At 40.8% G+C, this 17,081-nt stretch overlaps 2 protein-coding genes across 2 annotated transcripts in view; one reads left to right on the top strand and one right to left on the bottom strand.

Moving 5' to 3' along the window:
- Positions 1–983, top strand: part of fkbp16 (FKBP prolyl isomerase 16) — a gene marked incomplete at both ends in the record, with an annotated part of 32,076 nt that extends 31,093 nt beyond the window's left edge. The window contains 2 exons of the mRNA XM_080842422.1: positions 654–791; positions 897–983. Of these exons, the coding sequence (XP_080698548.1) occupies positions 654–791; positions 897–983 (225 nt within the window). The remainder of the gene's footprint in view (positions 1–653; positions 792–896) is intronic.
- A 3,221-nt stretch (positions 984–4,204) lies between these two features.
- rasef2 (RAS and EF-hand domain containing 2) lies at positions 4,205–11,208 on the bottom strand (the record flags this gene model as incomplete). The annotated part of the gene is made up of 17 exons (XM_080841747.1): positions 4,205–4,313; positions 4,406–4,482; positions 4,951–5,064; positions 5,248–5,362; positions 5,574–5,655; positions 5,759–5,948; positions 6,233–6,334; positions 6,425–6,617; positions 6,711–6,781; positions 7,129–7,210; positions 7,319–7,387; positions 7,582–7,697; positions 7,826–7,906; positions 8,073–8,168; positions 8,650–8,740; positions 10,335–10,487; positions 10,898–11,208. The coding sequence occupies 17 exons, from the start codon at positions 11,206–11,208 to the stop codon at positions 4,205–4,207; spliced, it is 2,052 nt and encodes a 683-aa protein (XP_080697873.1).
- Between the last annotated feature and the right edge of the window lie 5,873 nt (positions 11,209–17,081).

Below are 17,081 nucleotides of genomic sequence, written 5' to 3'. Positions count from 1 at the left end.
CTGTTACACAATCAGATTGAGGTCCTGCCACTGCTTAACTAAGGTTAAGACACACAAGAAAGAACACTGCCTACCATTGTTTAAGCATACAGCAGGACTTATGAAGTCCTGTTCCAGCTCTAGTTTATCCTGGAATCCTTTATTGTGTACAATGCTGCCCTCTTTTGGACAAAAAAAAAATTGTGTTCACAATAAACAAGTTGAAGCATTACTATGCAGGAATATGCCACTTTTAGAGGGATGCTTTTTGTTTTTTTCATAGGAAACTAGTTTTTATCTTCAAATTCATGTTGATGGTATTTGGCCATGCAAAGGACAGATAAACATACCTGTCATTCCGACTAGCTGCCCAGGCAATGCACTTTGCAGTTCTGTGGTGCAGGTCACCTCACAAAAATATAAGAAAAGCTTTCACAGCATGATATTGCAAAAAAAGACACCAGTAAGCATGCTAGCAAGGTTAGATCAGTGTCAACCATGCTGTTGGTAGTGTTTACATGTTGTTGTTTTTTGCATGCCATTTAGGTAGTTAGCTTGCTAGTTTTAGACCAAAACTACTTGCTGCTGCTTTAACACGAGGAGTGTAATGTTGTGTTTAAGTGAGTTTGGCTTAAAATGGTCAGTTCTCATGCTCTGTCTTTTATTCCTAACAGGCAATTCACAGTGAGCTATCAAAGCTTGTGAAAAGACAGTCTGGCGGAAACGAAACACAGAAGTGGAAAGCTAAACCAGCTGAGGTGTTAGGGGAAAATATTTCACCCTTTGTGATTCCTTCCAAAAAGAAGCCCTCAGTAAGTGATTCAACACTGACTCTGAAGAAAGTTGGTCGTCATTCGCCAAACATACCTTAAGCCACTATAGCACTTGTGTTGTTGTTGTTTTTTTTGTTGTTGCAGGGAATTTCTTGGAAATTTCTGCTTGGCGCTCTGGTGGTGGCCTTGGGCAGTTTAGTGACATCAGTGGTCCTGACTGCAAGAAACTAACTCAACTACTCTCAAACTACTGTAACTACAAGCCCAACAGCAGAACTGCCAAGAGTGAGAAAGTGCATTGAAGCATTGTAGTATCTGCCCCTATTGAGTACTGATGTTAACTTACACCGACACATGCAATGTAGAATGTACTGACTGAACTTCTAGGCACAAACCACATTTGCCAGATATACATTTATTTTGCTTACACTTCTGTGCTGCCCTTCTGGGAACCCTCCATGTCTTTCATTCTGATGACATCATCCATTTCCATCCCACAACCCTGTGACACCCATATCAAATAGTTCAATTAAACTGCAAATGCATCTAAAGGAAGTACAGGGATGAAGAATTGATTTGTTAGATGTGGTGTTTCTTTAAAGTTGCTTTCAATTGATAAAGACTAAACCAAAGGAAACTTCTAAACTACAACTGATTTTGTCTTGACATTTTTATATTTGACATTTTAAATTAAGGAAAATAAACCATAGATAATGAATTGAAATAAGTTTTGTTTTGTCCAAAACTATTTTGTTACATGTTATCTTGAGCACCACTGTGTTTGAATTCTGCTGAAAGTATCCCCCATAAATTGTGGTAGCAGCAATAAACAATTCATCAAATACAATCCACTGGAGCACTTTTGTTTTAACAATATAGGCCTATCTATTTTCTCCCTCTGCTAGTAGTGCTGTAGTAGTAGTAGCAGTAGCCTATTGTTTTTCTGTTGCTGTTGATGATTTTGAAGTTGTGTGAAATACATATCAGTGACTATAAAAACACAGGCAGCAAAGCAGAAATGGAAAACAGCAAGAAAAAAATCAATAGGCACACATGGAATCAAGAGGGATTTGGCGTCAGATTTGATCAAGTGGCTCATCTTAGGTCTTACAAGCAAGACAAATAACTGAATAAGAAATGTACTAGTACTTTAAATACTGAAGGCCCGTGTGTTTTTATTAATATTGTCAGGATTATTTTCAGGACGCAAGGATGTAGCCCTCTGATAACCAATGTCCTTAAAACTTTAAAGGGATCCCTGACATTTGCAATAGGCTGCTGTGTATAATCGAGCGTAGCATTCATGGATCCGTTCATATCATAAATATATAGGACCACTGTGAGTTATAATAGTAATATTTTGATACACCACTACATGGCGGGTTCGAAAAATATATAAAGCGTGCACGATACATTACGACATCATTTATAACGTCAGAGATTTTATTAATCCAATCAAATAGCGTCATCTGGAAGAAGACATTTCTCGCGATACCATAGCATTGTCTTACTTTGACAACAATCATCAACGGAGTACCAGTGGAAAAGGTACGGTAACGTTAGAGAGCCGCCCTGTGGGTGAGCTTATCTAGAAAGCGAAGTAAATACTGTTGTCATCGCAATGATGAATACGCGGCTTGATCAGTTCCGATTTCTGAGCTCACTCGATCTTGGGCTAGTTGGTTGGCTAATGGAAACAAGCTAAGGTTTGCATCCTTGTTCAAACAGACATTCCAGACATATTATTAAGCATATTTTGTTTTGTTTTAATTGAACGCCTTATACATTTTATATAAAACTGGAATGTTGCAACTGCCACAGATGTTTCCAAACTGTGAGCTAGCCAAAGCATCATTTCTGCTGGTAGGATAGCTAGCTGACGTTAGGTAGCAGGCCAACTATGGCTGGTTTTGTATAAAGTCAGCGAACCAGCAGTGATGAAAAGCTTGCTGCAATATAAAACATTAGTTTTTCAACCACCAGACTGCGCGTTCTATAGGGGGAGACGAACGCGAACTTGCCCGTCAGAAGAACACGAAGAAGCAGAATGAGCATAACAAGTCGGCAGGCGCAAGGATGACAGGCTCTCGGCTTCTGCGAGGAAACAGGTGTGCATTTAGATAGCTTAATTTGACCACCGAGGACGACGTATAGAGCAGTCAGTGGGGCATCCCACTTTTAAAACTGTGTCCCTTCTTTTGAAGCAGACCCTTTGTTGAAAGAGGACGCCCCATAGTTTGGAAGCAATCAATCTTGTATTTTTGCAACCTCCATTCCCTTTCTAAATTGTAATATTGTAATTAAATGGAAATCTTAAGTGCACCTTCCGGATGCAGTGTGTATTTACTTCAGTGCAAGTTTTTTGATACCAGTTACAGAGGCCTAAGTGAAGCAAAAGAAACGTTGCTAAAGAAAGCACATTTTGCTGTATGCTTCTGTATACAGATTGATCAATTTAAATTGACAAGTTGGCAAATTGAGGAGATTTGAATTCATGTAGGGTTTTGCTAGGTTTCTGTGGAGAATTGTTACATAGGGAACAGGGGTTTGTGTATGTAGTTAGTGCTCAATAAATGTTGCTTAATGTTGAATTGGAGGTTATCCCACATTATCAAGGGCTGACTGGTTTATGTGTTTCAATATGGACCTTAATTCCAGAGAGTGGCACCTATTTAATAACACTGAACTGTTCTAGTCCAACATGTTTAAGGTGTACCGATTCAAAACGTTTTCCGTTTCAACAATAAAATACTCCGTGGACAATGACATTACCTTTTGGCTTGGGCATTACAGAAACATTCAAATCGTCTCACTTATCCCTTGGTTTTAAATATAAAAGGATGACAACATTTAAGGTTTAAAATTTAGAACATTTATTTTGTACAACTGATTAAAAAGCTCTACATACAGTAACCTCAGTCCTCAGACTAATCTTTACAAGTGTTTCTTAAGAAACGTTAATTGCTGCATGCATCACAGCATACTACATTTTGTTCTTGTTTGTGTCGGCATTATACACAGTTCATAAAATCAGAGTGGTTTTGAAACGTTAAGACTACCAGAACTATTTAGATAAAAAGCATTAACTGCACATTTGCTGTGCGTACCGTGGTGCTATGTGATACAGGCTTTACATAAAACACTACTGATGCAGGAAGTAGAATTGCACAGAATTAAAACTGAAATGATTTGCACAATATAAACTATCACCACATTACTCCGTTACACTTTAAGTATATTAGCTCAGTTAATTGCTCGAGTTATCTTGTAAAATGGCACTTGTGTGAAATCTTCTGTGTTCCAAATGTACTATACAATTATTGCGTTGTGTACCCCAGCCCCCCCCAAAAGCATTATATGCCCTACACTGCGCCTATTGTAACAGATCTGGAAACATAAGGAATCTGATAAATGTGGAAAGGTAAAAAAAAATACAGCACACTTCACTGAAATTACTGCGCTGCATTGCAGCAGTTACCGAATGCCTTCTTTCGACCCGTTTGACTTAGCGTGATGAAGCCCTCAGACTTTCTTCTTAGGTTCACGTGCTTCTTTACCTCTCTGTAGGACAGACACAACATGTCTCACAACACTGACCAGGTTCAACAGTAGTGTGGCAATAAGAGTGGGCAGAGACTGATTAAATGCCTTACCTTGCCAAATGGAGGACTGCCTCCACAACGTTGGTTCCCTCTTTAGCACTGGTCTCACAGAATAGGGCATTGTAGGTCTGATAAGGCAGACACAGTATAAGACATCTGCAATTTTACAATCTTGATGAATATTTGCCATGTCATATTTAACATTTTATGTTATTGGTTGCATAGGTACATGACAAAACTGCTCTACAGTACGTACACTAATTGACTAGGTAGTTTTGTAATGGTTTGGTTTAAAACGGCATTATGGAGTTTTTGTCTAAAACTAGCGAGCTACCTACCTACCTACCTACCTAAAAAGCATGCAAAAATATATACTGTTGGCGATGTGCTGTGAAGGCTTTTCCTACATTTTCGCAGGCTGTTCCGACCAAAACAACAAAACTACATAGCGGGCAACCTGGACGAGTGGATTCTTTCAGATTTTCCTCTTTTGGGCGCCTCTCAAGTGATCCGACTTTCAAAACCTTCTACAGAGTCCTCTCTTAAATATGACTGCATATACTTGCAACATCTACTTGAAGTCAACGCCTTCTTACCATGGCCAGTTTCTCTCCATGCACAGATGTCACACAGCTTCCCTCAGGTCTTTCTTCCCGTAGGTCCACCTTGTTTCCAATCAGACACATGGGGATGCTTTCCTCTGTGGACTCCTGGGAGCAAAATGATTTGGTCAATAGTCATCAACAATGCCCACCTGAGCTCAACATAGCCTACTATACGTCCACCAAACAAAACGTCCACATAACACCAAGTGCATACACCTGCAGACACTTAGCATAATAACAGCACATATAATGTAAGCTTGTATTTCTTGCTGGTCTTAGTGTACCCACCTGAATCTGTGCCATCCAGTCCCTGACATTGAGAAAGCTGCTCTCAGAGGTCACGTCATACAGGAGCAAGACCCCATGGGCTTTGCGAAAGTAAGAGCGGGCAATGCTCCGGAACCTTCCAGTGTGAAGCAAACACGGAGTAGTTAGTGAATTGGTGTAGCCAACTATTATGACTTTATCTATTAGAAGGTGCATCAACCATCAAAGATGAGGTGTAGCCAAACATCAAAGAAGACTTCACTGGTCAAAGCATTTCCAAATTCAAAGATTTGTCTGATGGCTATTTTGAAATGGTGACCTTATGATGACCTTTTCCTGTTGTTTACCTTTCTTGTCCTGCTGTGTCCCAGATCTGCAGGCTGGTTTTCTCTCCATCCACGAGCATCTTCTTAATCTGGAAGTCCACCCCTATAATCATATCCCCCCAGACTCTCACTTAACACACATAAACTGGAAATTATGCAGTTTGGTACCATACTGTGAAGGATATCTGACCCCTTCTAGCACTTACCCAAAGTGGTCTGAATATCACCCTTGAATTCATTTAGACTCAGACGCAGTAAGAAGCTTGATTTGCCTGACCCAGCATCTCCTGCAAGAACCAGCCTGTACATTGGAGCCGGGCCATCAGATTCCAGCAGGTTTGTCTCCAGTGGCTGATGGCAAAAGGAGTATTCTTGTGAACACAATAGTTCCTTATCCTGATAATCCAGGTACAGTGTGTATGCCCTTTGGTGTTAATGTCCTGTGACTACAGGTTTGGCAGGTTTGTGCAAAGTGACAGAAAATGAATTCATCCTTCATTTCTACATTGCAATAAACTATTTAGAGAAAGGTTGTAACATATGAAGCCATACTTGTAACTTATTTTCTGTAACAAGCAACTGCAATAGTAAGTAATTGAAATTAACTAAACATTAGCATGGAATATGAAACTAGGCATCATTGTTTGATCAGATGGAGAGTTTAGGAATAATTGTCTTACCTTAGCAGGGAAAGCTGACAAACGTCTTTTGATAGATGAGGCAATTGAGCTAATTCGACTGGCCGCCTCCGACACGTCTGCATCAGACTTTGTCCCAGTCACCTAACAAAACAAAAGTTCATTTCCATAACAAATCGTACTTCATCCCCTTCCTAAATAGTACCATCTCTGATGGATTACAATTGCTCTTACTTCCAATTCGGATGGACAATAGGAATAACTATGGTGCACCGTTTCTATGGAGTCTATGCTGTCATCGCTGTCATAGTCACTGCCCGAGTCGTCCACATCCATGGACAAGGCCACTCCACTGTCCAGATATTTCTTAGCCCAGCTTGCCACACGCGCAAACCGTGGCAGAGAGGAATCCATTCGCTCCTCTTCACTGGCAAAACTACCCAGAAAAGAGTATGCCTCATTTAAACAGAACTGTCATTTATGTCTATTTCTGGACTGCTGAGGTGGCAATGTACTTTACCTGTTATGGGTTAATGTGCTCTGACCAATGGGCTTCATCTTTGGGGCAGGGTTGTCCGGCCTTGGTGAAAGCTGCAGAGAGAAAGGACACACAGGCATGTTGATTATGGCCATATAACAGCTGATTAGACCCATTGCCACATCAGGGCTGCATCCACCCCAAAGTCAGATGCATTGTGACAAATAGGTTTCTACCCAAATGGTCTACATCACCTAATGAGCATTGACCCCAACAATACTACCCTGATCCTTCCCTTCGTAGCTTTGTATCTAATCGATGTGCTGTCAATTCCAGAAAAAAAGCGATGATAAAAAGGGGCTCAGTAAGAGCTGTTCCTCATCCACTTTTCTACCTGTGGCATTCTCTTCCAAGTAGAAGATTATTTTCTTTGTCGTACCAGAAGAGAAACAAGACTTACACTTCTTTTATTGGAGGCCGCATCATTGACCAGGGCAGAGCGTAGTCCATTGTTGCTGTCATATAACGTATTATTCATTTCCCTTTGTGATCAAAAGACAGGAACATTACATCAGAACAGAGGACTTTCCAAAGAAGAACAGTTTTAAACAAACAAAATTGTCTGTCAAATTGTCAAAATGGCATCTCACTGGAGGATGTCAATGTGATTTGAGTATGACTGGTATTCTATCACCATCCTCTTCAATTCATTGGTTTCCCTGTGAAAAACAAGATGACAATATGGGTACAGCAAACTTCAAGAGCATCAGATCCTTTATCAATTGGGAGTTGCCTAAGGTGTCTCATATTCGCGTCTCCCCTAGCACTTAATTTATGCATCGTTTTCTTTTGTTTACAATGATGTAGAGCACTTTGTCAGAAAGACAGTAGAAGTACTGCAATGATTTGGTACCTTTCGTGCTGCAGCTTCTGGTCTGTGTAAGCATTCTTTAGCTTGTCTAACTCCACCTGTTGGATGGAGATGTTTGTCTGTGCCTTCACAAGAGAACTCCTCAGCTCCTCCTTCTCCTAGCATTGGGATATCGATAATAAGTGTCTTGACAAGAGATGCATACATTTTGTGCAGACAAAGCTAAGATTGGTCATAAAAAAACAGGAGACTTCATGAGACTCTTATTCAAATGCACTAAACATACCTGTGAAATTTCATTAAGCTGGTTTCTCAGTTTGTCAACATCTTCCCTCGAGTTATTCAATTCCACCTCCTCTTGGTATTGCTGTATACATTTCAATAAAAACAAGGATGAACAGCTTAAATCAACAGTACACCAAATAACAAATTCTAGTCAAAAGAATTATGCTGAAAGAGATCAGTTTTAAAAAGTATTTCCTGGGCAAAACATGACAACATTAAACCCTCCATCCACACAGCAGGACTCCTACCCTCGTGAGTCGATCCACGGCAGTTTGCAGGTCGGCCACTTCATCCTCATGCCTCCTCTGCAGCGCTGCAATGCTCCCTTCCGTTTTCCTCTGTTCCTGTGGTCGCAAAAACCCAAGTGGAGAGTTGCTTTTTTATATACGCTGGCCCAACAACAAAGAGGCCTTCACAGGATATATAGAGAGACCTTTGTGAGCGCAAACACCAACCGCTCACAGTCTACCACAGGAGCTGCTCCCTGTACCTCAGGAATGCAGGTAAACCACTACATTGAACATAGGGAGGAAAAACTCTGACGACAGCCCACTGTGGGCTGCTCTGAAATCTATTTGATCGCATAACCAGGCATTACTCCAAAAACAATAAACAGGCAGTTCTTCTGTCTGGTATGTACCTAAACTTGAATCGTCCATGTCTATGACACCCACAATATGAATGAGATTTCCATTTGCTCCCTATTTTAATGTCCATGCATATGAGCGACACAAACTGTCTTCACATACTACACTGCATACAGAATATATTAGTGTTTAAAACAGAAGCGGTATAAAGTTTACCCTCTCCTTTTCAGGAGCTCACCTCTTCTCTCCCCCTCTCCTCACTCCGACGAAGCTGCACCTGCAAGTCTTCCTCAAGTTCGACCAGCTGGCTTGTGTTCATCTCCTCTGTCCTGTCAATCAACACAATCACAGTCAGTCACTGATGCAGAAAAAAAACTAAGAAAATGATGATGTCATACACTGCACCAGTAATGACTTATTATTTTATGATTCTAAACCAGGGCCAGTAGACAGAAACAATGCTGGATTGAACAGATTCTCTTAGCAGTCTCTTGACATTCCTTGGGGGCTACTTGCAACGTAATTTCTTGTACGGCTCTAAAAGTGATATTGCTCCAGTTTGTCATAGACATATGACTTTACTTGACCAATCAATAATAAATGCAGGAGGGGCCTCCCGAGTCCCTGGTCACAGATATGCAAAACATAGTGTACGTACAGAGAAACGTTCTGAACAAAAACAAACTCCATTCATATATCTTGCTTAGGGAAAAAAATCAAGTTGGAACAACATGCTTTCAGATATCATAGCCCATTACAAATTGTACGTCATGCCATGAATAATCCAGTAGGATAGTTTTATTACAAGAATCACAAAGAATTAATTAAACATTTCAGAACAATTCATTATTTCAGTCCAGAGACTGTGAAAAGACCTGGTGATGTAAAGAACGAGCAGAGCATGAAAAATCATCTCCTTACCTCCTTCTTCCCTGTATGAGACAATTCACTTCAAGTTGAGGAGAAGCACTGTCTGAACCACGACAGTAGCCCTGACAAATGCCCTGAGACAACTCCACTTCTGCATTCTTTTAATCCAGGCACAATCAGCACTTTGGCTAAGGTACACACGCAACCAAATACTTAAATGACCCACATACTAATGCAATGGAGAATACGATGCATCAGATTCTAGTAAGAGCTCAAAACCTGACTCACCAACACCTGGTTACTAAATTGCTTGCTGCTAAGAACTGATGTTAGGTAAAGCCAGTACTTTCTTCAGGTTTTGTGCTTCTGATTAAGCAAGACTAACCACATATGTAACTGCAATGTATGATATATACAAGCATATTTCTTTGCAGTAGACTGCAAATTAATTCACACTATACTTTTAATGACTTATAAAATCTGAATGGGCAATACAGATATGAGTAGAGATCCGCATGCAAGTACTGCACGTGAGGTCAAATGTGTATTACAAAAACACATATCCAAACTTCCCACAATCTGATTATCTGATTATCTATACATTATCACTGTGCCCACCTGTTAGTTGATATACGGCACTGAAATGATTGACGAGAGTCAAGTCATCTCCAATATTGACTTAAATGGTATGATGTCACATTACTGTACTGGCTCAAACAAGGTGTGCAAGGCCTAGCCAACTGACTCAGCTACTGATAAAGATCTGTTGTGTCAAAGGTGTCAATACAAAATTGCATGCATCTTGATCCACGTTCCCCTCTTTTTCTTTTATATGTGTTATGGGTTTGCTTGAAAGACGGCAAGAACAGAAATGTACCTATATGTTTAAGATAAAGTTGTTTTTGTCAGATAAAAGTTTTCAGGTATGTCTGAAGAGGCTCTTCTTCTTAGTCTGATCTCGAGCATCTGTCCCAGTAAGATATATTAGCTATTGTTTACAAGACCATTGTTAACAATAGAGACATCAATTGGTGTTTAGGTCTCTCTCCTCACCGCCTTAGGCTGGTTTCAAGCTGCTCGTTCTCCAGGCGTTGCTCTCTGCTCTCATTGACAAGACCCTGGATAAGTTCCTCATACTGCTGTAGTAGCTGGCCATCAGAGGACGCATGGATCTGTTGGTACAGCTCACTAAGTGGATCCCGTAACCTGGAAACAAGAGCCAGAGGTATGCTTCAAATATGTCCACTTCACACAACAACGGGCCTCACAGTAAACACATCCAAGTCAGTGTCAAGATAATTACCGAAAATATTCTACATTGACTGAGACCCCCATTGAGACTCTACTGCTAAGCAACACACCTCTCGTATGCTGTTCAATACTTGCATTATTTCTTACACCTAAATCAAATAAAACTTCTTTGTCCATTTCATTGACACAGTATCCTATAAGCTTGCACCATGACTGGGCTAGTCATTGTGGTAAAACGGTGAACATTTCAATAAGCCTATTTATAAAGAAATGTTAACTGAATGCCGAACATCATGTGATTGAAGCTGCCATTCACGGACAAAAAAGTCCAGTTGTAATGCGTATTGCTAAGTTTAGGACATTACCTTCCCAAAAAGTAAACCACGTCACCGTCCAATGAGTTCTCAAATTCATCCCAAGGGCTGACTTGACTTTGCAAAGAATCCTCGAGTGAAGCAAGGTTAAGGGTCTCCGAAACTTCGTGAAACCGCGAAGAAAAGTCGCTGTAATTGATACTCCCATCTGCGTCCACGTCGAATTTGTTGAATAAGGTTGTGATGTCTTCGTTCGGAACATTGAGCTCGCGGCAAACAACGGAGAAATCTTCCAACTCGATTCGCCCAGATCTGTTTACATCACACGCAGAAAAAAGCCTTCGAAGCTCTGGTTTATTCATTCTGGAGTCAAGCTGCCTCGTACTTTTGCAGATGAGGTCACCAAATGTCACTGAACAAATAACTTAAAATCCTACTTCATAACAGTGAATTCAAACAAAAATCCTATACTTCAAATAACTTTTAATTGTCATGCCAAATGATCCCAATTCGTGTGCATATATTAAAAGCATCCATAAAGTAATCCCCTTTAAAAACAAACTATAACAGGTGAGTTTACCACGGCATTTGTCACCCAGGTGAGTAAGCTACGATCCATGACTTCCCGAGACACTAACCTCCTGCAATTAGCAAAAAGTTTCAGATGTCTGCACACTATTGGTTCAAGACATGACAAAGGGGCGGGGCTAGGCCAAGGTATAAACTGCGTTTTACCCAATTTGTTTGTCGTTGTGATTAAAAACAGGTTTATTTATCATACCACACTTGTAGTGCAATACAAATAGTTAATTGACACTTGTTACATTACAAGTTCTTTCTGTATTAGAAATGAATACAACCATTTATATTATTAACTTCATTTAGGTGAGAAGAAAATTGTTGACTTGGTCATCGTTCTGAGAAGTGACTTTGCATGTGGGCTGTCATACTGCAGGGGACAAGCACAAATTAGTCAGACAGGCTCAGTAATCAGAAGGCTATTCCCTTTTAATCTTGTTATTTTCCTTTCAGGTGTGAACTTCCTTATCTGTACAGTGCTTGCCTCTCCGGCTTAGGAATGTTCTTGTGACTAAATAACCACACCCTGAATAAGTAGAATAAAATAATAGGTTTGAACAAAAGGGAGAAACTGGATCTTGATGTGAACCGAATAATGTGATATTGCTATTATTATCTCAGTGGGAACAACTGTGTGGACCAACTTTGGGGTTTAATCCATGAAATTGTAGAATGTTCTTCCATCTCATGGGTTTCAGTGTTAGTCTATCTCTGTGCAAACAAGCCACCCCACCCACACTTAAAGGAGACTGATGTGTTGACAATGGATTCCGTCAGTGTTAACTTTTAACTGACGTAGGGCCGACTAAGATAGCCACGACAATGGGACAAAAAGCCTACACGCTATGTTTGATGCATGAAGTTATGGGCAGGGAATTCACAGCAAGAGAGGAAATCCATTATCCTACTGTCCTTTTATGGAATTACCATGACGTTGAGGCGACTGGATGTGCAAATGAATATGTCACCTTTATTACTTTCTCAAAAGAAAAAAATACTTAGTTCATTCAGTGTTGAGTCAGTATGAACAGGTTGTTTACACTGTCATGATGTAATTTAAAATCAGTCCTCATGGCCACGTAGATGAAATAACTCAACAGCATATTCTTTAGGCAGATGATCTGAGCCACACCATCAGACAGGGGCTGACTCTGGAAGGAATCTAGCACTAAAGGCTGAACGGGTCCTCCAACTCTGTTACGTATGGGCGGGCGGACGGATAGAGACGGATAAGATAAAGGTGGTGGGCTGAAGCCCCATATCTGTTCAACTTTGTCATTTAAAATGGGACAATGTGGATTTCTAAAGTTGGGGTGATTATGTTATATCTAACAATAAACCAGTTGTTGCCCGAAAATTATCGGCACAATTTGTCAAAACCATAGTGTAAAAGTTTGTTAAACTCGCCGGCTAAATCAGTCCTAAATCAGAACATTATTAACTAATCATAGGCAGCCATATTGACCCCCGTTTCACCGATCCCTCAGCTGTTTCACTGCAGCAGCGACAGCTCCAACCCATTGAAACGGAGATGTGTTGTAATTAGTGCTGTCAAACGATTAAAATATTTAATCGCGATTAATCGCATTTTTGTTAACTCAAAATGAATCGCGATTAACTTAATCAAAATTAATCGCGATCGCAAATTTGTATCTATTCTAAATGTCCCTTCAATAATTTTTTATATTTTTTTATTTTATTTTAATGCTCTTATCAACATGGAAAAGTGGATTGGCTTGCTTTAAGCAATGTTTTATTTTATTGAAAAACAACATTGCCAAACAGGGCGGTACAAAATAAAATTATAAAGTGCACATTTAAGATAAACAAGGACTCAGCCTATAGTGCAGTTAATCCATGGCTTAATATTAGTTTTTTTCAAATTTGCTGTGAACATAGAAGTCAGGCCTTTTATTTAAAAAACAGTTAGGTTACCAATAAAAGGTGAGCCAACTACTTCTGTGCTTTCAACCAGCTGCCTGTTGACATTTTCAGACAACAGTGAAGCTCGTTTCTTTTGCACAACACAACTTTTAAAGGTAAACTTTCTATTCAGAAGCTTTTTATCATCAATTTCGCCGTATCGCGCTCATCATTCACTCAAACATGACGTTAGCCTACTACACAGTTTGGGAGGGCAAAAAGAACGTTCATCTTAAAACGCGTTAATCGCGCGATAAAAAAATGAACGGCGTTAAAAAAATGTACGGCGTTAAAATGGGTTCGCGTTAACGCCGTTAATAACGCGTTAAACTGACAGCACTAGTTGTAATTAATAATTTGATCAGTCTAAGGCCGTTTTAAAACATGTTTGTTTTCTAAACCGTCTTTTCATATGTGAGTAACGGTGTAAATAGTTTTAGTTCGCTAACGAGCCGTAGTTTGTACTATATAGGCTAACCTACTGTTAGCTATGCTATTTGTTTATTACTTATTAACCTTTTCTCTGTCGAGTTTAATCAATGTTATTCACCTTGTATGGGGTAGATGGTAGTAGCACTTGACAGGGAGCCTTGGTGGCCCCCTTTGAGGCTGTACCCCCCCTCTCACAGCTAGAGGGTCAAATCTTGCACCTGAACCCATCTTAACTGAACTTCCCTATTTATACCACAGGGGGGTGACATTGTACTTTCTTTGAAGAAGAAACAAAGTGAAAACAGCCTTTGCTCCAAACAAATGTGGCCACACAAAGACACACACACACACACACACACACACACAAATGCACACTTCCCAAACCATACAAGCCTATCCAGACGCCGCCTGACACCCAAGGTTATGCCTGTGGAATCTTCTTCAGTTCTTAATCCTATCAACATAGGCTCTGTGAGATTGTCAAATGCATGTTGGACAAAGGCAGACGAAGAACCAAGGAGTCCACAAACCCCTCAGTACCCCCAAATAAAAGCTACTATCCAGCAGTGGAACAGAGAGAAATGTGGCTATGAAATCACCCCACTTCCATCCAAGCATAACCTACCAAGCCCCCCCCCCCCCTCTGGTGTTAGGAATACTAAGTTGTTGCAAAAAAAAGCTGTAGCGGATAATGGCTACATTGAAAAACGTGCTATCTGCCAAAAGCCAAAAACAGTGATAATTATGATAGGTTGTTTAATAATTACGGCTCTGCAGAGAAGGCATGAAGGGGAGAGGTCAAACTCTAAATCATTTTCTGAAACAAACAGACAGTTAAGTCGCCTCATAATAAGCATCACTGGCAATGGCAGCCTGTGCATGAGTGCTTTCCACAACCAATCCTCTGAATACCGGTAACCCCACTCCTCTGGATAGCAGTAAACCCCACTCCTCTGGATAGCAGTAAACCCGACTCCTCTGGATAGCGGTAAAACCCACTCCTCCTATGGCCGCCAGCATGTCGCTCACTCCGTCATCGAGGTTGCACGCTTCCCACTCTCACACCAATCAATTATTCACAAAAGGTCACCAAACCCTTTTTAGAGAGCAAACAGACCAAACCAAATACTGACACACCAATCACTTGTAACACCCTCACTTTTACACTCAATAGTACTGAATTGCCACGGACGTATCACTTGACTTGGTCCCTGGGTGCCATAAAAGGCTGCCCACTGCTCCTTGGTGCCCTGGTTCACCTCGCTTCCTGTCCACAACTCTTCACTGTCCTGTTCAAATAAAGGCATAAAAGCCCAAAATAAATCTTATTCATATGATGTTATACAAATGACCATGGGAATCATGTGGGATACAATGGTGCTTACTTCCATATTTCAACTTGTATTATTCAAAGATGTGCCACATCCAGAAGTTCTCTGATGACTCTGCTGTTGTGGGGTGTATCAAGGATGGACAGGAGGGTGAGTACAGGAGCCTGGTGGACAACTTTGTGCAGTGGTGTAGGCATAATCACCTGCAGCTGAACACCTCCAAGACCAAGGAGATGGTGGTGGATTTTAGGAGGTCTCAGCCTCCTCTGCTACCAATCTCCATAGAGGGGGTCAGTGTGGAGGTGGTCAGCACCTACAAGTACTTAGATCATCTGGACAATTATCTAGACTGGTCAGCCAACATAGATGCCATCTACTAGAAGGGTCAGAGCCGACTCTACTTCCTGAGGAGGCTGAGGTCCTTCAATGTCTGCAACAAACTCCTGCGCATGTTTTACTAGTCTGTTGTTGCCAGCGTCCTTTTCTCTGCTGTGGTGTGCTGGGGAGGCAGCATAAAGAAGAGGGATGCAGGGCGACTAGACAGGCTGGTGAGAAAGGCAGGAGCTGTTGTTGGCACCGAACTGGACTGCCTAACAACAGTGGCGGAGAGAAGGACCCTGAGTAGGCTGCTGACCATCTTGGACAATGACCACCACCCACTATACAGTACTTTCAATGGACAGAGGAGCATTTTCAGTGGCAGACTCCTGTCACTGTCATGCTCATCGGACAGGCTGAGGAAGTCCTTTGTCCCTAGGGCCATACAGCTGTACAACGCCACGCAGAAGGGGAGGGGGAGGGAGATGGACTTCTCTGCATGAGTCTACCTCATTCTGCCCTCCTCTTCTTACCTCACTATATGCCATCCCACTGCCCATCTTTTTACTGGCTATACTAGCCCCTTAGAATTCAGAATTTACTTTTGCTTTACTATTTATATCACTTTGCACTATCCTCACACACACAAGAACAGTACTTTATTTGCACTATCCACACATGCACATGAACACTCTTTGAACTCCTTGCATTACTCTCCACTACTTTCAACACTGTCACAATTAATGCACACTGTTATATAGGGCCATATTTATCCTGTACCTGCAAACACCCCACTCCCTGTGTACATGTTCTCCCTATGTGTATTGTTTTTACTATGATTCATGTATGTATGTTTGTGAGTTAAGTTAAGTGTATAAGCTACAGGATCAATAAAGTATCCATCTATCTATCTATCTAATAATGGGTCAGGTGAAAACTGTCAAACCCACATTTAATTACCTTTTGGTGAAAGTTAAGTATAGGGCTACCATAGGCTACTGACATAGGCTACTGATATAGGCTACATAGCTATGCGCAATGAAATTTAAACTAACTGGAAATAAGGAACAGACTCAATGTTTCACCAAACATCACAAACAACACACACTCACTACAGACAACTGACTCTCTTACAACATTTGGTGCAGAATGAAGCACTTATTTAATTGAATTGAAGCCTGTTGTCTCCTTTTCGCCACGGCTGTTTGTGGCATGTAAACAACATTAAAAAGAAGACTGGTGTGATCTACACGGAAGACTTTTCTTCTCATTAAAGAAAATCCCCCCTCAGCACAAACACTTATCATGACTTAGCTATACATGTTATCTTTCCGTTTACTCCTCATTTGGCCTGTCTGCGTATCATAACGAGAATGGCAACAGGAACAATATGGTGCATTTGAGGAACAGAAAAACAAAGGTCAGCAGAATTCTCTTTTCAGTGTGTCCCTGATATCTTCTCTTACATTCTTCTTGCACATTGAGCACTACACAGAAGGGTACAAATAATGACTTCTCTAAATGACTGGATCTGTAACTATCTTTCAATATCCTTATTATATTAAGCATTCTGAAGTACATCGCTGCCTTGTAAACACCTGTTACAACACATCTGGCACTAATAAATGCTAGCTACTCTGCAAAGTGATGTA

The sequence above is a fragment of the Sprattus sprattus genome (genome assembly GCF_963457725.1).
Source record: "Sprattus sprattus genome assembly, chromosome: 7".
Taxonomy (NCBI): domain Eukaryota; kingdom Metazoa; phylum Chordata; class Actinopteri; order Clupeiformes; family Clupeidae; genus Sprattus; species Sprattus sprattus.
Note: the sequence above shows the minus strand (reverse complement) of the source record. Positions and strands in the feature narration are given on the sequence as shown.